General features: G+C 32.2%; 1 protein-coding gene and 1 pseudogene across 4 annotated transcripts in view; both read right to left on the bottom strand.

Moving 5' to 3' along the window:
* The window catches only part of LOC121114627 (proton channel OtopLc), an 85,237-nt gene that overhangs the window by 26,803 nt on the left and 33,517 nt on the right, over positions 1 to 24,917 (bottom strand). For 2 of the 4 annotated variants that reach the window (XM_040708652.2, XM_040708653.2), the window contains exons 3-4: positions 17,098 to 17,391; positions 10,585 to 10,872 (exon numbers count right to left, since the gene is read on the bottom strand). In XM_040708652.2, coding sequence (XP_040564586.1) covers positions 10,585 to 10,872; positions 17,098 to 17,391 — 582 coding nt within the window. The remainder of the gene's footprint in view (positions 1 to 10,584; positions 10,873 to 17,097; positions 17,392 to 24,917) is intronic. The other 2 variants (XM_040708654.2, XM_071887158.1) reach the window with 1 other exon arrangement.
* LOC121114628 (ATP synthase subunit beta, mitochondrial-like) lies at positions 244 to 3,486 on the bottom strand (annotated as a pseudogene).

The following is a 24,917-nucleotide window of genomic DNA, read 5'->3' on the forward strand; positions in this document are numbered from 1 at the left end:
TAACCCCAAGACCAATACTAAGGCCCTAATAGCAACACTTGACCAAGCAGGGACGAATGTGTTATAGTCCATCATAAGCATGTGTTTTGATTAAAGTTACCTGAAGGAAGATCTTTGCTTTGGGTCAACCATTCTGTAGATTGATTAATCTGTATTTGTTTCATCGCCAAAATTAAGAGTATATTTATTTTTTCTTTTCATAATTTTGAGGACAAGATATATTACATTTGGAAAAAAGTATTTTTTTACTTTCTTTCAATGCTTTGTAAGAAGTGCTACAATCATCCAATTTAAGCCAAATATGTCCTGTTCTGTTTGATGACTTGTTGGCAACGAGAATCCAACTTCATATTGCCCTTCTTGTAAAAGCCCTTGTACCTATTGGCACAAAACTAGAACAATCAATTTTCACTGCCATCGATTGAGGTCAAATTTGTACCCACAAACACACTGGCGATAGAGAGAAACAGATGTTAGTCACTTGGTGCTAGGTCTGGACTGTAGAGTGATTCAAAAGAACTTCCCAAGCGAGCTACTGGAGCTTCTGGGGTGTCAACAAATATATGTCGGGCCTGGTATTGTCTTGATCATATCTTGTTATTTCCTATTCAACAAGGCTGGGCGATTCTTTTTAGATCGACAGCTTTAAAAGGTCGAGTTGTTCACAGCAGAGGGCCGAATTAAACAGGGAGGAAATTCATTTGAATTACTGGTGTGGAAAATGAAGCGAAAGAATATGTGCACCGTAAACATTGCAAATTTTCTTTTGTCGCTTTCAACGAATTTTTTCGTTTTGGGGAGTGAAAATGAAAAAATGGCAAATTTTTTCCTTTGAAATCTTCTGAGAAGTTCATCATCAACTCCTGCAATGATTTCTTCCTCCGTGTGGAGGCTGTGATTGCTGCTGAGGCGGTCATATTAAGTGAACTTTTCTTTCTTAATTCACAATTTTATTTCTTCACGTAATATAATCGAGGAAAGCTGTTTTAAAAGTGATTTAAAATAAATGTAATATATTTTTTTGACAACTAAAATAGTTTAACAAAAGGAAGATAACTTATGAAGAATCGTCAGCCTCCTTTGCTGAACGTTCAGCCTTCTCAACAACATCAGAGATGGGACCGACCATGTAGAACGCAATTTCAAGCAAATTACATTATTTACCAGATAAAATTTCTTGGACGCCACTAATTGTTTCTTCCATGCTAACAAGTTTACCAACATGGCCTGTAAAGACCTCAGCTACTTGGAAAGGTTGAGACAAGAATCTTTGAATCTTCCTGGCACGAGCGTCAGTAAGTTTGTCTTCTTCAAACAATTCATCCATACCCAGAATAGCAATAATATCTTGAAGGGATTTATAATCTTGTAAGATATTTTGAATATTACGAGCAATTTGGTAGTGTTCAGCTCCAATGACATTAGGATCCATAATACGGGAGGTAGAATCCAAAGGATCCACAGCGGGATAAATACCAAGTTCAGCCATTGCACGAGATAATACAGTGGTAGCATCCAAGTAAGCGAATATAGTGGCAGTGGCGGGATCAGTCAACTCATCAAGAGGGCTATAAATAGTTTGTACTGATGTAATAGATCCTTTTGTGGTAGTTTCAATTATATCCTGCATAGTACCTATGTCTGTGGCAAGAGTGGGTTGATAACCTACACCTGATGGGATTCTACCCAACAAAGCAGAGACTTCCGAACCAGCTTGAATAAATCTGAAGATATTTTCAATAGCCAAGAGTACTTCTTGGCCTTTAACGTCACGGAAATATTCGGCAACAGTGAGTCCTGTAAGTGCAAAACGAGCATGGGCACCTGGTGGTTCGTTCATTTGACAATAGACGAGTGCCACTTTGGAGCTCTTGTCCTTGAGTGAAAGGACACCTCCCTCAATCTTCTCGTGGTACAAATCATTTCCCTCCCGGGTTCTCTCGCCAACGCCAGCGAAGACCGAGTATCCACTTTGAGCCTTGGCAACATTGTTGATCAGTTTCATGATAAGGAAAGTTTTGCCTATACCAGCACACCCAGAAAGACCAACCTGTCCTCTTTTGGCATAGGGAGCCAAGAGATCCACAGCCTTGATACCAGTTACCAAAATTTTCTTGTTGGACGCTCATTTTCAAGTAGGGAGGAGCTTCGGCGTGGATCGAAGCCATGTTTTTGCTATTGACGGGACCACGCTCATGAATGGGGTCGCCAATCACGTTGATAACAAACCCCAAGGTATTTTCTTCCACATGAATCTTGATTGGTGAACCTGTGTCCAACACTTTATGTCCACGGACCAAACCTTCCGTTCCGTCCATAGCAATGCAACGAACCTTGTTCTCACCCAAACGTTGAGCTACTTCCAGGATCAGCTTGGGTTCACGGTTCTCAACTCTCGGAACATTCAGGATATCGGGGAGGATATCATCAAATTGCACGTCCACAACGGCACCAATAACAGCCACGAACTGTCCATTAGCGGCACTTACAGCACTTTAATTCCTCCAGGAAGGAGCTCCCAATAGGATCCGTCTACCGACATTAAGGGAATTCATCAATCCTACGCTTGTCATCATGTTACTTGCATCAAACTCACTACAAGACTCATCATATTATCACATTAAGTGAACTTGTTCACAAAGATAATGTCTTAAAGTTTTGTTAAAGAAATTTGAAATTATTGACATTTTTCTAAAATCAGTCATTGAGTCCACGCTTTGCTTCCAAACCCTCTATATATATATTATATAATTATGTTATTAGAAATAAATAAAATTACTATATTTCTCAAAACTTATAAATATATGCTTATTGATGTTTGTTTTAAGCAATTCCTTCTATTCATATTATGTTAATTTTATGGTGTATATATTTGTGTATATATGGTATATGAATACAGATAACAATATTAAAAAACAAATAGGCAAGGTTGATTTTATCTAGTGGTACACTTAATTTAAATCCTAAATTTATCCGTCGATTGTCTTCAAACTCAGTGAAAGATTGTTTTTGTGATTCAAGATTCCACATGTAAAGTTTCGACTCAATTAAACACAAAACAAACGAGAACGAGTAAAATAGACGAACAAAAGACTGACATTTTGAAAATTATCTCACGCAGAATGTCCCTTTGACCATATCCAAGGAGCTTCAGTTCAAAAAATCCAGCCGGAACCATGGATTGGGGCGTTGAGACCAGCACAGGCGAATTCTACCCTCATATTTTTGTGGAGAGAAAGTAGTGGCTCAATGAGGCAATTATTGGAGCCGAGGGCTCACATATTGAATAAAAGCTGTGCTGATGAATATTTTTAGATGATTTTGTTAAATAAATGTCCTCAAAAAACCCTCTCGTTTAAATTTTACTCTTGAAAAAGAAAAAAGTGTACCACTAAATAAATAAGATCAACCCTGTATTGTATCAAAGAAGTTTTATATTTACTTTATTAATTGAATTTCAAGAAGTTAAACCAAGTTACATAAATATTAATATACTACTTCAAGAATATACTTTTTCCTAATATTGTATGACAGAGAACAAAACTTCCTTTTTCCATAAAGCAATAAAAAAGTTATAGAAATCAGAAAGGTTACTTTTTTGATTTATAATAATAGAACACATTTAAAGTTGTTTTACAGAGTTTTACAAATCATATTATATAGATGACTTTCCCCATTATCCATACACGTAAAATAAACTGTGTTTGAGTATTTTAACTTCACTCTGCATAAATCCACAATATTTTGCTTTTATCCTAGTAAATACTTGGTAACTCTAATTTTATACATACCGTGGGGTCCATTGAAATCCGAGCATTCACGAATTCAATAATTAATTAAGTTTCATTCATACAGGGAGCGGGGATCAGATTGTCGCCTAATTTAAACCTTGATAACTTGAAGACGACATTATCAAATAAAAAACCGGTTAGCAAATAGGAAAGCTATTCTTGTCAGCTGACGAGACGTAGTTCAGTTAGCATCATGTCGTCATCATATGACGAGATAAAGAGCTATAAGTGGAACGAGGAGCTTTCGAAGTCCGCCGTAGTCATGGCATTGGTTAATAATGGAGGTGAAATCTCCAATTCAACGATTGCTTCAACATTAGGAGAGAATTTACGGACTGTTTAGCGTATCCGTAAGAAGCTAGAGGACACCTGGGATGTTGATGCCACCATAAAGAGGGCACACAAGGAGGAGGGCGCCGACAGGAAGGTCAGGGACACCGACTTTGTCGACAAGGTGAAGAAGATGGTTGAGGATGACCCTACCAGGTCCATGAAGGCCGTGGCGAGGGATCTGGGCTGCCATGAGAAAAAAATAAGGGACTCAGCACCCTGCCATGTGTCCAAAATCTCCATGCAGTGGTTAACCAAAAACTGTTATGACGTCATAACCAAGGATTTGTGGCCTCCTAACTCTCCCGACCTAATTCCTTTGGACTATTTTGTCTAGGGCTATGTCGAGAGACATACCAACAGACATCCCCATAGCACCAAGGCCATCCTGATGGACTCCATCAAGGAGGTATTCGGCAACATGGACAATGACATGGTCAGAAGAGCCTGCAGTTGGTTCAGAAGCCGTATTGAGGCCGTTATTGATGCCAACGGTGATTATATCGAATGAATGGCTACTCTATACCTATATACTCGTCATAGTTTTGATTTTCAATAAAAAAGTTAAAAAATGTATATTTTGTGTTGTTTTTTGTAGAAAAATATTTTGGCGACAATTTGACCCCCGCTCCCTGTATGTCCATATATTAAAGCATAATTAGTTACAAATGAAAACAAACCTAAGCTATCTATCTTACGTACAAGTCGAGAAAATGACAACTGACAAATTTCCATTAGCGCACTACAATGAGTTGGGAATCTCCAGTAGCACCGTCTACGCCGTTAGAAAGCCCATAACGTTGGAGTGGAAGAAAGGATCTGTCAAAAAGGCAACCTGGACCCGGAGGAGTTGAAGAAAAGAAACCAGGTGAATCCCCTCCAGTCCATGAGGGTACATACAAGAGATTTCGGGGTTTAAGAAGAGTCTGTCCGTAGAGCTATCATAAAAGTTGGTGGAAAGTGCCTTGTGAGGGTAGAGATGGCATTTTTAACACCAGCAATGAAAGAACCCCATCTCTTCTGTTGCAAAACTCTTTTAAATTAGTGTAATGAGTTCTTTTGAATTCTTTTTAGACACTTTTTGTGTGCATGTCGAGGGGAAGGCTGTAGTCTCCGTCATCCAAACACTAAGACCCCTAAAACTACTGTCGGCCACCATTGGCACGCAATGACAGAGGAATACATCTGGAGTGAGTGCCAGGTATTCTGCCACCGCCTGGAAGCCATCATTGCCGCTAAGATCTCAGACACACATCTATTTATGGTGTTAATGTTGTTAAAATTATGTTATTTACTAATAAATTCTACAAATATTATTAGAACAAAGACTTACCCTTATAAGTAAAAAAACTTGAGGGTTACTCTCCGCATACTTACTCGTAGTTACACTCTATACTTTGATGTTCTCTCCTCAATAATGAAAGAATAATGATGACAGCATTAGAAAATATAAAACACTGTTTAGATTCCAACAATATTGAAAATTTGTTCACTAAAAAATACTCCGGGCTTAGAATATTGAAAACATACTGCCGTTCTATATGTATTGCAGTCGATCCACGAATATGAAATTAAAGTATTCAAATAAAGGGATGTGTGAAAGGGAAAAGTTATTAACCAATTGTAATTTTCTACCGACATGCCTCATCTGTTTATTTGATCTTGATACTTGACTTCCTTTCTTTTTTTTCTTCATTGATTTTTGGTATGTAAAAAGAAAAAGCAAAAAATAATATGGTAACCCTGACAATTTGGGGAGTGTTTGAGAGGAGAGCGGCTTAGCCGTCATGATTTTTCATAAAATTAACAATGAAACCTGGCCATAAGAATTTGTGATACCGATAAGCATGAATTACTACCTTTTTCCCCCTCAAGTTTACTTTAAGTCCAACACAAAGATACACAAATGACTGCCCAAACAAATCTTCCGCATACCTCTTGGACATTCATGAACATGGAAACTCATAACTACGCATTACATATACTTAGGTGTTTCCTCCACAAAAAGGAAAAACTAATTGAAAATCCTTTAGAAAATAAAAGACACTGCTCTGGTTGAGAACACCTACAAGACTTGTACGCTAAAAAATGCTTAGAATTTACAAACTACACGAAACATGCCTCTTCATTATCTTTCGTTCTCCTTCAAAAGAAGATTGATATTTCATATGCATTTTAGTCATCAGGCATTTCACATTAGATAGTTTTAGATAGTGTTGTTTCGGTCCTTTTTAGGACTAAACACTGCAGTCCCGTCCAGTTCATTCTGGGTTCTGTCCAATGCAGTTTTGCACATCAGCCTTAAAACTCATAAAGATAGATGACGTCATTCCGCCTTATTTCTTCTTCGTAATCAATTCTAGTACTGACAATCTAAAGGACCGATGGGTCCAAGTAAAGGACTCCTCTAGGCAAATAGTGGACACTTAAGGGAAGGAAGGTAGGATTTAGTAGTTTTCAATTCTGATTGGCTTAAAATTAGAAGCATGTTCCTCCTGACACGTAGCTAGTTTGAACAAGCTGTCTCCCCCTGCTTGAAAAGAGAAGAATAAGGGCGACTACGTCACAACAATAACACTATATTATAGGTGGGTGTTAGGAACATAGTCTTCCTTGTTTTTAGATTGAATTGAATATATTTCCCTAGAGTCCTTTAGGTCCAAGTACTGATGGGTCTGGTTCTAAGACTGATACAAGTCAATAAGGACTGGAAACACACTAGTTTTAGAAATTATTAAGAGATGAATTAAGATCTCACGTCTCCTTGTAATTTTTCATATTATGTCTGGTACTATTATCTTCGACACTGAGATAGGGGGAAGTCTAAATACATATTTCCCTTTATATTGATTTGCTTTACCGTTACCTGGTTTATTAGTGAGCAAAGAGTATATACAATGCCTCATTTATATATTAATATATATATATATACTAAGGGGTTCGTTTCTTTATTAGTTAGTGACCGTCCGCTTTGTTTAGTGAATTTTATGCAGAAGATTAATAATCATTTTACATATTGGACTTGCGAACAAATTCAGTCATATTTCATTATTTTGGAGGGTGTAGTGGCACAGTGACAGAACTTTCACAGAGTAGGTCATTAGTAGCCTTAGGATTTGTGTGCAATCACTCAAAGTATTGACCATTCTGGGGAAAATCGCTCATTTTGGCCTTCTTGTGTGAGAATTGCTCATTTTTCTTGTCTCGTATAAAAGAAATAGAGAAAAATTGGATTCTAATTAGATTACACAGCCGGTTGATGATATTTTGGAGGGAAAATCCACCTGCAGAAGCCTCCTTCATTAGAAGAGAAAACAATAAACAAAAAAAACTCTGTCTTTTAGATGGAAAAATATGTATATGATGCAATTGCCTTTATGATTACATGATCAGATATGTGAGGGAGACAGATTCCAACAAAAGCCAATGAAAGGAAGGGGAATTTTGTGAAAAGCTACAGCTGAATTATCCCCCATTAATCTGCAACAAAGGAGAAATACTTTTGCGCCAATTTTTTCATAACTCTAATTGGATGTTGTCCAATATAACATAAATCTGTTAGAGGGTCATGGTTAAGACTGTCATATACTACATAAGTTATTTTTAAGAGATAAAGAAAATTGTGCGCAAAGTTCCCTCGCTATTAAAAATTACACGCAAGTTCTTGTAGATCAATTCCTTGAAAGCCACTTGTCTTTTATGAAAGCTAATTGATCATTTTGACAGGAAACTATTACAAATCTTGAAACGGAAGGAATACTTATTTATGATTATCTTAATATAATTTATGAATTCGAAAAAAAGATTTAAACAAATTCCAAGGTTGTACCCGGTTCAGGTTCAGCGGTTCTATCGGTCCCAGTCTCGGTTCAGCTATATCAGTCTTGATTCCGGTTATCGGTCACAGTTATTTTTTATACCAAACTGATCCTCAGTTTGGTAGCAGGCACTTAAAACAAGGGGCGTTGCTAAAAAATTTGGGCCTAAAAAGTGATATTCGATACAAACAGGAGCGTAGCCACCTTATACAAAGAGTGTTTAGTACCCTAAGTTCCAGCAGGGGCCCTGAAAACTCGGATAAAGGGGGCTTCAGTTTAAAATGTATTGGTGTAGGGGAGCTGGGCATAGTGAAGTTTGGGAAAGCCTGACTTAAGAAATATTACGGTTATCATATTATAGTGGATACGGATCCATAAACTACCCCACCCCTTCGCTCTTTAATTTACACGGTCTGGTGCCTAAAAAAACTTTTACAGATCCATAAGATGTCCTTAGCTATTTGGAACTCAGATACAACTGTATCACCCTAGTGACATAAAAAAATCATGGGAAAACGCAGTCATATCACAGAAAAAACTCAGAAAATTGACTTATTGATTTAAGTTAATTTATTATTTATAATATATACAGGGTGCCCCAGATAAATTGGAACTACCTTAAGACTCAACCTGCTTGATAAAAATGGAATTTGGAGTGTATTTGTTAATAGGAAAAAGTTAGACAGGATATTAAACAATAAATTTATTCAACATGTCCTCCCTCAGCAGTCACCATCTTCTCCATCCTGCCCCTAAAGGATATGTATGCCCTGATGACTTCCGAGGAATCAACAGCATTCCACTCCCTCGTAATGGAGCCCTTCAGGGCCGCGATGCTCTTGTGGCTGACCTTGCATGCCTCCCTCTCCAACTTCCCCTACCATTAGTAATTACACAGATTGAGGTCGGGTGAGTTGGAGGGCCAGGTGTTGCGATCCCAGAAAGTGATGTAGTGGGAGTTGAAGAGGTTAGTGGTCCTCATGGCGATGTATGCGAGCGCTGAGTCTTGTTAGAACTCCCTCCCAGCGGCCGTATCCCTCATCCAGGGGATGACGAACTCCTCCATGACTTCGCAGTACCTTATCGCGTTAACCCTTTCCTTGGGATTCAAGAAAAAAGAAGGCATCACCTCACCGGTGCTGCAGATGACACCCAGGAACATCACAGAGGCCGGGAACCTTATGGTGAAGACCGCAGGGACCTCTTCTCTCTCCTTAGCAAGCCACCTGTCATTCTGGACGTTGTAGCTTCTGTCGACAGTCCAGTTCTTCTCGTTGGATAAGAAGATGATTCTTCCTCCATGGGTCTTTAGCTCATTGAGGAGACACTTAGCGTTGGTGAGCCTGGTGGCATTCATGGATGCCGTGAGGATGTGTTGTTTGGCCATTCAGTATGACATGTACCCGAAATCCTCATTCACAGCCTTGGAGACCAGCTGCTTTCTCACTCCCGGCGAAGCCTTGATGGACTTCCGGAGGCCTTCAAGGAAGCGGGGGTTGCGGATTTGGTCACTTTTCATGTTGTGGACCTTGCGGCAGACCTTCCCCTCAACCTCCCAGGCATTGAAGACACGGTACACCGTGGTCTTGGGGTAGTTAAAAAGCTTGTAGATAGCAGAGGGCTTGTGTCCCGCGCGAGCCAATTCGAGGATGGCGTCTCTCCTTGCTTGTTCCATGATGACTATTGTTTGTTGTCAAAACAATTGTGGTGGAATTTATAGTGTATTGTTCACGCAACCTTTTATATTAGTATGATTTAACTCCGAATATCCACATTATGAATCTGGATGAAGTTTAAAGTAGTTCCAATTTATCATGGACACAATGTATTGTATTTTTCTTGTATTTTCTATATACGAACAAAAGCACAAGAACCGAGAAGGATAAGCAATATATTGCGGTCTCAGTTCGACATTGTTGATTCCGGTTCTAGTGGTAAATGAATTATTTAATTAACAGTAATCCAGATCTTCCATAGATGCGAAAGGTTGGACGTATAATCAGTTGTGGTGATGATCAAATGTCTTCGTCTAACAAGACTCCTAAAGACATCCTCAACTTTAAATTTGCTCCAACTACTAATGTGGATGTCGAATAGTCCTTTAGTATGTTTAAAACTATCAATGCTGAACGACTATAAAAGTTAAAGGAAGAAAACCTTTCTAAAATTTTGATTTGTTGATACAATACCGCAAAATTTATTAATCATTTTGGATAATTACCTTAAATTATCATAATAAAACTATGTTTTTCATCATATACAAATTTGGGTATTTTTAGTCCTCATTATTCAAAATTTTGGTGCTCTTTTTTTTTTAACTCATATTGGCTATAAAAATCGCTACAGAATCCTAAGTATAGTCATTACTTAATTTTAATGCTACTACAAAAGAAATTTAAAAATATATTGTTTTAGAGAAATTTACGTTATTTTATAGAAAACAAATTTCATATCTTTTTTTTTTCAGCTTGACGATTGCATGATGGTATTGTTTTTCTAATCAATATTTTTTTTTGGTAAAATATATTTGGATTCTTTTTTTTTTTAATTTAATATTAGCACATATCTATTAAAGTACAGCATCCCTTAAAACATATGAATGTTTGATATCAAATCAAAAAAATAAAAAATAATAACTAACTTACAATCCTTTTTTATTTTGATCTTTCCCCGCATCCTCGGGTTCCAAATCCAGATTTGATGGATTGAGGACTTGTCCGTACTTGTTAGAACTATAGGACACATTGGACTTTTGTCGAACGCGTTTGAAACTTGTGGTAGAAGTATGACGTAAACCTTGTTTCAAGGGAGAAACAAGGGATGAATTAGGATCATCACTGAAGAACAGCGCTGAATTGTTGGAGTTTAATCGTGGAATAATGGGTCCTTCGGATTCACGCTCCAATTCTTTGCCTTTAGAATCAAGGATTTGACTGAAAGAAAAATTCGATTGGTATCATTTGCAACATAATGGATTTATCAATTAATATAAAATATAATTTAAAGAACAGTTTTATACGGAACAATGAAAAATATAAAAAAGACCAAATTGATTGTCTCTTCCCAAAAGTTAAGAAAAGATTATTTTAATAAACTTTAAAAGTAAGGGAATTTGGGTTATTTTTTTTCTCACAAAAAACATAATAGTTCGATTTTTTTTTACAAAAAACTAATTTTCTTTGATTAGCTATGTATATTTTAAAATTTTCTCAAAAAAAATTTATTTTGGAAATTTAATTTTGGAATTTTTTTTCCAAAAAACTTAATATTTGAATTTTTTTTATATTTGATATTTGAAGTTCAATTTTTATACTTTATTCCAAAAATGTCAATTTTCTGTGAATAGCTTTGTATTTTTGAAATTTTTCTATAAAAAATTTAAAGATTAGAAATGTTATTTAAAAAATTTTATATTCGAAATTAAATTTTGGAAAAAAAAATTCAAAAATTTTAGAAATTAAATTTTTGAAATTTTTATCCCAAAAATTATTTTTTTGGGAACAGCAATGAGTTTTTTAAATGTTTGGGAACAGCTCTGGATTTCTGATTTTTTTTAATAATAGCTATATATTTTTGAAATTTTTTGCTAAAAAATTTAAGACTTGAAATTGAATTTTTTATCCCGAAAATGTACTCTTTGAAATCTTTTTTTTCAATTTTTTTTTCTAAAAAATTCCAAAACTAAGACCCTCTTATAATATAATCCTGTAGAGGCCAAATAAGCTTTAATAAAAATTACATCTCTAAATATTTTTGATTGAAACTTTAAAATTGCTTATTAATTATGTAGCTTTTGATATTATATATATTTGCCTAACTTTTCTACTTATTCTACCTCAAACTTTTCTGTTTGATCCAGTTGAAAAAAGAAACATTGGCCATAAAACGTCAATTTCCTCAAAAATAGCCGGATAAATTTTTTTTAAACGCTGGAAATCGATCAATGAAAACGGTATTAACGAAAAAAAATCTTTTTTTTACATCCGTACATAGAAAAAAAATGGAATTTAATACTATTCAATATTGATATGTCGACTTGAGTCCTTAACGTCGAAATTAAAACAGGGGAAAAAAGTAACTATGAATGACCACCGTCATTTGTTTATTAACTTTACGAGCACAAATGCCATAATATTTGTAGTAACTATCAAATTGTGCAATTTGTTACAAATCTCTGATATATGTATATCTAGTAGAGCTGTTTGATTTTAAACTTTCTTCGAATTTCGATTACTGTTATAGTCTTCCAATATTACACTTATGAAAAAAAAGCAAAAACTCTTTACTTAATTACTATAGATACTAATTATACATTTTTAGTAATTTTACAAAAAAATAGTTTTGACAGACATTTCTCTAAAAAATAAAAAAAAACTTGTGCTACCTAAAGATTACATTGTAGGAAAATGAAATTTGGTATAGGTTATCTCCTTACCAAATCCCAACTTTTCCAAACTAACCGAAATCAAAATTTGAAAAGAATTAACAAAACACAGGCTGAAAATATAGTCTGTCTCCTCAGAGATTAGAAGATTTCTATTAAAAATTGAGTTTGAAGAGACAATCAATTAGGAACAGTTCCATGAAACTCAAAAACTTATATGAGGTTTTAAAATCTACTTAGATACCGTTTGAGTCTAGTCAAATAATATGCAACTCCGGTCATATACAATGATAGTTAGAATCATTTAAATGGATTTGGAAATCTTTGGACTTCAACTATTGCAATTTTGCATAGAAACAAAAAATACCAAGCAACAAAGATGGATGAAAATTTATGACTTTATTTTAATCGAAAATGCATCGTGTCTGATTGTTAACTCGTTATGATTGTCTTTTATTTATGACTTCATTCATGGAATAAATAAAAATAACACTCGTGTTCATACAAACGTTTCATTTTGAAGCTTACAAACTACACAAATTTATACAAGTGTTGACAACTCACGCGAATAAAGATTAGATTTATGTATGTCTATAAGAAAATGATATAAGGGTACAGGGGTATATCATACCATCATTTGAATTTGGATTGCATGAGGGGTCACGACATGTGATATTAAAATTTATTGGTGTTAATTGATGTATTAATTAAAATAATTTTGCCTTTCAAAATAAACATTTACAAAACAAACATACATGTACATTTAGACTGTCTCGTTTTTGGGTTCATAGAATTTAATAAAAACTATTGTGCACTTTTAATTTAATGGGTATATGATGAACTCAATGATTTGTAGTTTTCCTGTTTTATGAAAATAACAATGGAAAATTTAACTGTAGTTGAAACGATACCTGTAGGACAAAGCGGAAATATATTATTTTGGATAAAATAGGAAAACTATTAATCATTGAGTACACTTAAATAACTGTAAAACTCAAGGTCTGCAAAAGTTTTTACTGATAAACCAAAACTAAAATTTTTAGCTCATGGCATCATAGAAGAGGTTCCCGTATAGGGGCGTAGCAGGGGGTAGACTGGGATTGAAAATTAATTTTTCAAATTTTTTTCATGAAAATATGAAATAGTTTTTGAATTTTTTTCCCAAAAAAATGATTTTTTTTTAACAGCTGTGTAATTCTAAATTTATTTCCCAAAAAATTATATTTCAATTTTTTTGGGAAAAGCTATGAATTTTTAAAAAAGATTTAAAAAATTTAATTAATAACGCTAAATTTTTGAAATTATTTTCAAAAATTTTACATTAAAGAATTGTTTGTTCCAAAAAATTCAATTTTTCAAAATTTTTGTAAATAACTTAGGATTTTTGAATTTTTTTCAGAAAAATTAATTTTTATAAAATTTAATATTTTACATTATTTTTAAAAAATATATTGTTTGAAGTAAAATTTAATATCTGAATATATTGTAAATAGATCTAAATTTTTGAAATTTTTTTTGAAAACATTTTATATTTAAAAACTTGTTCTTTTTTTTAAATAAATTTTCCAATTTTTGGTGAATAGCTAAGTATTTTTGAAATTTTTTTCAAAAAATTTAATATTTTAAATTGTTTTATTAAAATATATTGTTTGAAGTAAAATTTAATATATAAATTTTTTTGTTAATAGATCTAAATATTTGAAAAAATTTAAAAAATAAAATTTTGTTTAAGAATTTTTTTTTTGCCAAAAAAAAATTATTTTTTCATGTTTTTTGGGAATAACTAAGGATTTTTTATATATATTTATTTTTTGATGAAAGAATATTCCTTTCATATAGTTTTCTAATTATACTTTGTTTATATTCTAATTTTATTAATTATAAAAACCTATAGATTCAGGTAAACCAGAATGTTTGTGGTTGTTGATTAGTTCGTTCATACTATTACTATATATTTATTTAATTGAATGGAATATTTTTTTTATAGGGGGAAGGGGGAAGGGTCCTCTAAGTTTTTGATTAGATCCCTAGACTTAAAACTTTTCCTTATTATTTAATATACAAACTTGCCATTAAAAAAAAACATGAATAAATATAGTTAAAATGCCGATTATTTAAATTTTACAGTATTAAAACAAACGAAGCAAAAATCAAGTAAATACACATTTAAGATTAAATTTTCCAATTAATTTTACATATTTGGCAAAAATTATTTTATGATGAATAAAAAAATTTTATTGTCCCAACATTACAAAAAAAAAACCTAATAAATAGTAAATAATTTGTCGCATTTTACGGGTTTTAAAACTAAAAAAGTCACTATAGAACGCTAATATCATATAACGCATATTTTTTTTGGTTCCCAAGAAAAGTGATAATCCGTACTTGTCATGGTAAAAAAGGCACTCAAATGTCCCTTTTCAAACTAAAAAACCCATTTTCCAAATATAAACTTTTACGAAAGTTGGTGTTTATTGTCCTCAGCAACAAATATTAACTAAAAATTGGAACACTTTAATATACATATAAAATAAATTCACATTTTCTTAAACGTCAATTACTTCCCTTTAGTTCTTTTTGACACACTCTGAAGAATCAAAGTTCATTTTCCTTTTTTTAATTGGAATTCGAATAATAACTATTTCATTTTTAAGGAACGTTTGAAATAAAGGAAAAAAGAATCTGAAAAATCTTAACAATTTTACTAGATTTTTTATTACATATTGTATTTTTCCTTCTGTCAATCAAGTTACTTTTATACCAAACCTAACACAAATACTTCTCTGGGGTGTTTAAAAGCCATAATATTAAAAGTATATTTATACACTATACAACTACTTGCAAAGCTTTAGCTGGACTTGCTCCGGCCAAGGAGGGAGTGGGAAATCATATTGAAAATGGTCAAATTATTTTGAAAAAACTTAAAAAATTATTTAGGAAATACTTTTATACACTATTTTCAATGTTTCAATGTTGTCAAAAAAGATCATGATAGTTATAATTCTCTTAGATTTTTCACATTCTTTAAGTAAGATAATCCACAAAGTATCATCATATCTCCCCCCTTCCAAAAAAAAACAAAAAACCTTATTATTGGCTCTCGTAAACTTAGTAATATAATTATAAATTTAAAAAAAATACATATTGTTATAAACTTTAAATAGCATATCAACATATATGTATTAAAAAAGTTGTCTGGACGAGAAGTCCATTTGTTATTTACTTCAAAAAATTCCAAAATAGAAATTCAAGAAGAAAATTGCAAAAGAAAAATTCTAATTTTGCAAAAAAAGTTTTAAAAATGATTTATTGCAATTGAAAAGAGGAAAATAAACTTACCAATATTTTTTTCTTAATTGCAAAAAATAAAAATTATGAAGAATTATGTTGTTTTTCTATCCTCACCAAAAAAAAAATCTATTAAAAAGTCATTCATTTGGGGGTACAGCCCCTCCACCCAACTCCCTTGGGACGCCCTTGCGAGTGTGTGCTCACCAATGATGGAAAAGTAATACTGTATAGCTGTTAATAAGAATAGCGATAAGTCATTTTTGGACTCATTGAAGAATTGAGGATCAACAACAAAATAGTTCTTTCTTTGAAACGGAGTGGAATTTGTATTTATTACGGTTATCTCATAGTTTTCGCAGCTAATCTAAGAAAAAATAATACTCCTTAGCAAATCTCCTTCTAAAAATTCTTAAAATTGTCAGGGTTACCAGTTTGGTTTTTACAAACATCAATGTACAAATTGACTACTTTTTCATTATTATATTTAATCTTTGTGTTTTAAAAAATCTAAAATGACAGTTGGAGGAAAATATATAAAATTTTGTAGAGTGTAGAAAGGGGTCCCCCCCCACTTCCTGTTCGAAAAGAACATTTGTATTTTCCTTTCCTTATTGTTTATCAATCGAAATATATTTTATTTTAAAAAGTGGCTTTAAAAATAACACAATAACACTTATGAATAATTAATACTCATTAATAAAATATATATAGAGAGAGAGAGAGATCAAATAAAAGTGGGTCAGCAAATTTTTTTCATCATGAAACCAGTCCATGGCACAAAAAGGGTTGAGGACCCCTTCTGTAAAAATAATTTATTTCTAAATTACTATTATTGAACAAAATATGTTCTATACAGAATTATACTTTTTCATTTTGCTCGTTGTGATAGAAACATATTAAAAATGTGTAAAATACATTATTTGATACCTCAATATTTAATTACAAAATTGCTTAATGGCTCATAAACTAATATAATACCATTTCCTTTAAAAATGGGAAAGTATTTCGTAAATTGAGAATTGGCATAAGAAGTGGAGAAAAAATTATGATACGCACAAGGTATCAGAAGAAAAAAAATGTTTCATTATATGGGATGCCCCAGGAAATAAACCGAGGTGTAAAGGATATTTTATGAGATTCCAAATTGATCTTCAAAATCATACAAACCTATAGCAAAACTGTACATTATTTTATTTTCCATTAGGTTGAAATAAGGAAACGCTCGAGTAAAACATGAGATATTCAGAAAAACGTTTTTTAGTCCTTTTTAGCAAACTTTTTGGGACAGTTAAACTGGGTTAAAAGCTGCTAGGAGCTCTACATACTTTACACATAAAACCCAGCTCTAAGTATAAATAACCCGGATGCACACAGTCACATATAAATCCATACAAGGGTCGTAGTAATTAAAGTTTAGAGAGCGGAAGTTTTCAATAAAAATAAAATGTATATCCTAAAATCACTGAGAAGAACGTGAATTTACCATTTATTTAACTCTATTCCATCACCCTGATGAACAAGAAGAGAGTTTTCATTGCAGCTGGAATCACTTTCCGTTTCATCATCTTCGTCAAAGGAGGCAATGATTGGAGCAAGCGCGTTTCTCCGACATGAGCTCATCATTGTTTGAATCGCCCCATTGCTAAATTGGGGTAGTTCAATGGGATTGATAGGTTGTTGTTGAGAGGATGAGTTTGTAGAGGGCGGCGTGGATTCTCCTGAATTGGTTTCAGCAACATCCTCCAGTGGTGTTGAACTCAGAGTTGAAGGGAATCTCCTATAAACAGTACACATTCTTTTAGGGTGTAAGTTCTTATTATATAAACATAGGTAGGTCTAAAGATTAGTAGTGGTAGTTGGTATGGAGGTCATGTCACATGCATTTGTGGGCTGTTAAGGTCATACATGGACATAGATAAAGGAGGTGTCAGGTAAGGAGGATCGCCACTTTTTTAGCAATGAACGTTTGAGCCAAGATTATGTTATTGCGTATGTTCACTAAGATTACAACAAAGATATATATTAAATAATCCTGGAATTTTTAATCTCGATCACTTTTCTTCTCTTACTGGAAGCTCATTGCCTGCTAAACTGTGGAAATACTTGGGGGGGAATATCGTGATGTTGTGAACGAAGGAGTTTAATATTATATTGAGAAACCAGTTTTTATGTACGTTTTGTGAGTATGTGTTTCAAGAATTATTATTTTTGTGGAGGGCAACTATGTGAATATTTGAGTATTTTTTCAATATCATGTATATTCATTTGCAAGAGGCATTTCCAGGATGCATTTAAATTGCCTATGTTAATGCTGTCAATTAATATATATATATAACAGTATTGCTGTATATACGGTGTGTTGGGTTTCGGTCTGAAAATCCTAGAACGGTCGTAGACTGAACTAATAACTAGCTGATGCATCAACTTTGCACTAAAATTGTGCGTTATTAAAAAATAACGTCATATGAAATGGAAGGTGTAACATACTTTATAAATTATATTTATACAACTCAAAAGTCCATGATTTTGAAAAAGATTTAATTTCTGTGTAGAGTCTAAGATGACCAAAACATGAGTCTAAATCCCTGTTGAAAAAATTACATAAGACCGAACCACAAAAAAAAGTTTGTCTTGGACCGAGTCTCAACACTAATATGTTTACATAGGAAATTAACAAAAAAGTGATTTGTATTATATATCTGCTTATTTTACTTTAATTAAAATAAAGACCAGGGAAATCAAAATACAAAATAATTCAGCTCTATTAAATCGAATTACACAAAAAACTCTGTACATATAATAATTTAGAGTCTATTGTTTATTTCAAATTATTTACTAACGACTATTATACACTTCCTAATGCGCAACATGCCTTTAAATGGAACGATAAATCAATTTCTTAATTTATATTTGTTACAAGGATATTTTCATGATTGAAATTTTTGACTATAGGAGCCTTAACTAGGTTAATTTAAAAAATGTATATAGTAACAATTAAAAAACATTAGTTGCATAGTCAGATACGTAAGGCAATCCATCATGAGGGAAATGGAAGAAACAATGTGGCACAACTTTCACAATAGAGGCCATGGTAAATTAAAGAGCCTCTTGCTGCAGATTTACAAAAGATTATTGCTTAGAATAAATTATATATTTGTTTGGGAACGACTTAGCTCAATAAGACAACGCGCTCGAGAGAAATTATTCTCTTGAACTCAATTCAATAGGTTCAATACTCGTTCGTTCCTTGAGAAGGAAAAATACATTGTATATATGGACTTCAAAGCCAATTCCTAGGTCAGTTGTAGTAAATGTGATGTTTACATGTACATAATCAGTTAACTTATATTCGTTTGTAAACAAAGGGGCATAAAGTGGCGCCGTCTTGTGGCAAAATAATACAACTCCCTGAATGAATATATTATTTTATAAAAAATATCATCTACGTATGTTTTCCACATAGAGGGATCTGTCACAATTCTTATAAGCATGCGCCCTTGTTTAAACAACCAGCTACAGTCAGTCACGCCACCTGGCGGATAATATATTTTCATCAGTTTTGTGATGGCCTATAAGGGTATTTTTTTAATTCTGGTTTTCTTTTTTAGAAGAGAAATTTTACTTCTTGTTCCCCTTTCCCCCCCATTTCGGGTCCCTCCCCTGATTTTTGAATGAAATCCGTAACCCCCTACCACTTAGTTAATAGTGTTGGATATGATATGACTTTTCGTGGCCGACACTTATTATTTGAGGGTTAAAAATCGTTGATCGATTAATCGACAAATTGAATTCGCCAAATTCGATTATTGTTTATTTTTGTAGAATTTGTATTCTAAAAATTATATTATAATCTTTTTTTAACTTGTGGCCCTTATAGCTTTTGACGCCTTATGAAATTATGAAATATTCATCGTATGGGAGTCATTGTCCTTTCTACAAGTGGGAAGGCGAGAATAATTGATTTGATGCCTTCCCTCATATTTATTTCTTACTCGTCTTCACATACAATTTATCTATACTAAAAGAGCAAAGTTTATCTGTATGTTTGATTGAAAAAAATAGGCATTTGAGATCTAAGAAATAACGATGTTGTCATAATAATTAAGTCTTTTTGTTTTTTTTTTTTTTTTTTTTTTTTTTTTTTGGGGGGGGCATAGAATATCAAGTCTGTAATCAGGGTGCATTAAATGCTCCTATAATACTCCACTATATATTATTGCTCGCTGATGAATATCATAATTCAAATAGATTTACAGAGTATGTTAAGAATTGAAAAATATATAACCGCTGGTATGAAAAAATGAATGAAATCTCACAGGCGTTTAGTTCTACTCATATTAAAAAAGAAAAAAATAAAGGAAGTACTTTATATAAATTGAAAAAAAAAAAAAATATGACTTTAAATAAGACTTAACAACATGCTAAAATACTTCTCAGGCTCATCAAATCATTTGATTTTTTTTACCTGTTATTATTACACTATGCAACGGTCTGGGAACGCCCACCCGCTAAAACCCACATATATTATTGTTATTTAAGACATAGAAAACGAAAAGGATCTTTAAAATTTATAATCCTAGTAGGTTTGGCCTTTAAACCCTTTATTTTTTACCGCATTTTTAGACTATCATTTCGATTCAGACCCATATTTCGAAATAAAATAACTACAGATGAAAATTAAAGGTAATAAGAATTCATTGTAAAGATTCCAGCATTCGATTAATAAAACATTTATTAAGTTAGGAGGTATACAGTTCCTTCAAAATTTATCTAATCATACACAAAATCCAGTAAAATAAAGGGTTTTATTTAAAAGCAAATATTTCTTGCATAGTTTTTTAATTTCTTTATATCATATGTAGGTAAAACTAAAGAATTGACAAAAAATTGTAATTTTAATTAATTTTTTCTGTTAAACTTTTAATGTTCTATTAGAATATTTAATATATAAGCAATGTAAGGTTCTGTAAAAATGTTTCAAAATGAAATATAATCAAGTCGATGATTTGATTAATTGTACGAAGAAATATATAGTTTAGAGGCAAAAAAAGGTGAGAAATTAAATATAAATAACTCGATTTGATTACTTACATACAATCAATAAATACTAATACAATACATTGGATATGAAACAATTTAAATTTAAATTAATCTCCATGCTTCTAAAACATTAATTACTTATTACAATTAAATGAATAATTAACTTATACAAATATATTCATCTTATAAAAGTTTAACACAAACTTACATGACTTTTTTATTAAATATTCCTTATATAATGAAAAGTCAAACTTTTTTTTGACACCAAATCTTTTGAAGTTTTAATAAGAGGTTAGTTTTAACTATAATATACAACAATTGAAAAAAATATTCGCTTCTATATATGATCCTTCATTTTATTGGATTTTTGTATGATTAACAGATTTTGTATGAACTGAATTCAAGATAACTTAAACAAATAATTTACTTTTGGAACGGTCAGATATTCTTTTATTAATTATTATTAACTTCAATTGTCATTTATAAAGTTATTTCACGTCAAATTATAGCTTTGAACCGTAATTATTCTCTATAAACCTGAACAAATGATTTAAAATTAAAAACCTGCTGCATTGGAAAACTTTAATAGAAATTTTCTTGGTCTATGATTTAAATAACAATAATAAATGTGGGGTATCGTCGTTGGCGGGCGAAAATGCTATTGCTATTCCTGAGGAGATAATATCAAGTATTGAGTAACTATGTGTAAGAGTGCTCATGAAAAAAGCAAATATTTTTGAGGGGAAGTTATATTCTTTATTATTGAAACAAAGTTTGTTTATCCGTCGACGCCTAGTATATGTTCCAAACATACATTAATTCATTCAAGATAGACCCATATTTTACTGGGTTGTAAATAAACCGATATGAATATAAACTTGGTCAAAATACTATTGACTTTTCCAATTCCTTTTGGTGGTTTGGTGATCTTGTGCAAAAAAAAATTATATTTTTTTATATTCTCCAAACCACTGCCTCATAATATATATATATATTTTTGTTTCAATGGGCCATTCATTTATTTTATTTCCATACCTTCGTAAAACAACTATCTGTATATAAACCTACGTTTACATGTTCAAAGAACATTCACAAAGCATTTTTGCCCATGGTTATTTGTTCTATAAAAACAAAAATCCTCAAATGGCAACCCACATTTTGTTTTGAAACAAAATGGACAAAAAAAAAAGATGATTGTATTTTTGATATGGGTTTAATTAGTTTTCAATTCGGAATTAACTCTATAAATTTGATTTGCTCAAGCCAATAGCAAGGAACAAATTATGTACGTGTAGGGGATTGGCAAAACTTTCATTTATGAAAACATATATAAATTTTACCACACCTGAATATTCACAAAAGTTGTTTTTTTTTATTGACAAAAAATATATTTATTATCTTTTTAAAGTGAATTTTGGATCGTGTATATTTTTTGGAAAATAAATTTCATATCTTCTTTTGAGTAGGAGACCCCGAACTATTACATCACTACATAACAATTTTTTTTTCTTTTTCAATTAAGATTTAATTTAGTTCAAATCTCTTCATTTTTTTATGTTTGATTCTTTGTTTTTCTTTCGAAGAATTTCAAATCTTGCTTTAGTTAGGGATAATATTTGTCTATACAAGAAATTTTGACCCCTGTTTATTAAAATAAGAGATCCTGTGGGTTTTTTTTAAGAAGAGAAAAAATCTATATATTTCAGAAATATTTGGCACACTTTTTTTTTTCAAATTTATATTTTTTAACATTTTGCACCTCTTTAACTTTTGGTAGCCCATGAAATATTTATTGCAAAGGAAGCCACAGATTCCCTGCCCCACCCCTTTTCGATTTCTCCAGAGGATATAAATATACTATCAACAAAGAGAGAAATAATTATTGTGATTAATGATTACAAATGGTTTTCTACATACTAGCCAATGGTAGACATCACAATAATTTCCGATCCAATATTTTTAATATGATTGAATGTATCCGTATTCCTGAAAGTTTTTTTTGTAAAGACAAGTCTTATATTTACATCTACACTTAATTGGCATTATTCCATCCATCTATGCTATGAAACATCTTGAAGTCAAATTACAGGTTGATCCATAAGTCTTACGACAGAAAATTGAACTTAATAGTTCTCCTATTAAGTTCAATTTGCTGCCCTAAAGAGACCGGTAGTGTCGATAACAGGTCCGAGAGTGGTTACCTGAGGTCCATGAGGACAATCTGGTTTATTGAGACAACGAGATCGAAGATCAACTGGAAAAAGGAGCACACTATGAGTAATATGTCTCATGAGGTTAGTGTGTACCGAAAAACCATGTGTTAGGTGGTCAGAGAGAACCTGAGGATGAAATCGTATCGTCTACGAAAGTAGGAGCTTCTACGTGAGCCCATAATACCCGAGAGTGTGACCCAGGCGAATGTGCTTTTGAAAATATCAATTCTCCTATGCACGTTTCAATCATTGAACTATTACGGCATGCTCAGGGAACAAAAGCGTGGTTTGGTGATGTTAGGTGATGTTATGGGCGGGATGTGAGAGGATCAATGAACGTGTATATATGGACATGTTATAGCCTAAAGTATATCCCTGAATCTAGGAACAGCACTGAGAAATGTCTTACAACTTCCAGCAGCACAAAGCATCTCCACATACTGCAAAATCAGTGTAAGAGCGGGGCCACACCACTTTTAAGAACTTTTAGAGCAAGGTCAAGTAGCCCCTTCTTGCCCAGATTGCAGCCTAATGGACTTCTCCATATAGTCCCTTCTGGAGAGGGATATAAGTGTGTCTTCCTGCGCTACCTCAATGATTAGAAGGCCGTGTAAATCAGTTCCAAAGCGTCTGAGAACTACAGTTGCCGCAAATTGTGGCCATATGGAATAAACTGGCACTTATTTTAAAGTAAATTTCAAATTGATATTTACTTAGATACATATGTATACATATTAATCAGTACATGCAGTTATATAAAAAAGTTTATATTAAATCACCAGATTTTTTCCCAATAATTTTTTTAATTACCATAATATGAATGAATAAATATTAATTATTGATAACACATGGGAAGAATTAGAGGGGGGGACAATTTTGTACAAATGAATTGAAGACAATAATCAATTTTATCTATAAATGCAGAATCCAAAACAGGCCCCAGTTTTTCTCTGAGTCATCTGAATTCTGAAATATCTAGGATTATAGTAATTTGGGACTATTTTTGCTAAATGGTTATATAAATATTACAATGAGATGTATTGAGTAATTTAGATTGGCTTATAAGACGTCCATTCATATCAACCCAAATATCATAGCCCCCTCCCCCCCAATATTGTAAATTACACAAGTAAACAAAAACATATTTTAGGTTCCATAGAGGTATAGTAGACTAGCTTTTAAAATGGTTTTTAATGCACTTTTTTCCTTTCAGAAATAATAATCTTGTGGAGAAAATTGTGACCCGTCAAGACACGGGTAGTTTTTAATTATCTTGCTCAAAATTGATTACATTTGTATTTTTAAACTAGTTCTTCAATTTCTATAAACAAATTATTCTTTTGAACGCTTTAGGGTGTGTCGGAAAAGTAAAATAAGTTGATAAATTTTGTTTGAAAGATCATATAAGTCTCTTAAATCAAGAAAAGACTTTCAACAATATTTTGAATTTGAATACAAAGCCTATAATTTAGTCAAATCTATTTATAAAATATCAGTTTACATGCATATATGAAGTAAAAAAGTAAATTGGGTTATTCCGTTTTTGCTTTTTATTCAAGATTGTTTTTACATTGACACAACAACTGTAAAAAAAAATTGAACATTATTTCTCCAATTAAAATAGTTATTTATCATAAACTGCTCTATTTTGACTTATATTGACTACTTTCAGGTAAAAATGGTATATTTTCTATAAATTTACATCTTCAAAGGCCAAACATTGATCTTTAAGGCTCAAACTTTATATTTTTATTATAGCTTTATAGTGAAAGGGTTTTGTTGATAAGGGGGAAAGGGATCAGTTCTCAATGTAGTGGACTTCAAAATATCTTTAAAAATCTTTAAATCGATAATTCTGGACTGGTGTACTTTGTGAATTCTATTAATTTTAAGAAAAATGAGTAAGATAGCCTTGAGTATATGAGCTGTATTTTCGAATTGTAAGAGAAAAAAATTAATATTTACTTCCCTGCATAGATTTTATCATTATTTTATTTATGGACACTTTTTTTTTGGTATTATTTGTTATTTTAGAATTGTATTTTTCATC

This window comes from Lepeophtheirus salmonis, chromosome 3, assembly GCF_016086655.4.
Source record: "Lepeophtheirus salmonis chromosome 3, UVic_Lsal_1.4, whole genome shotgun sequence".
Classification (NCBI taxonomy): domain Eukaryota; kingdom Metazoa; phylum Arthropoda; class Copepoda; order Siphonostomatoida; family Caligidae; genus Lepeophtheirus; species Lepeophtheirus salmonis.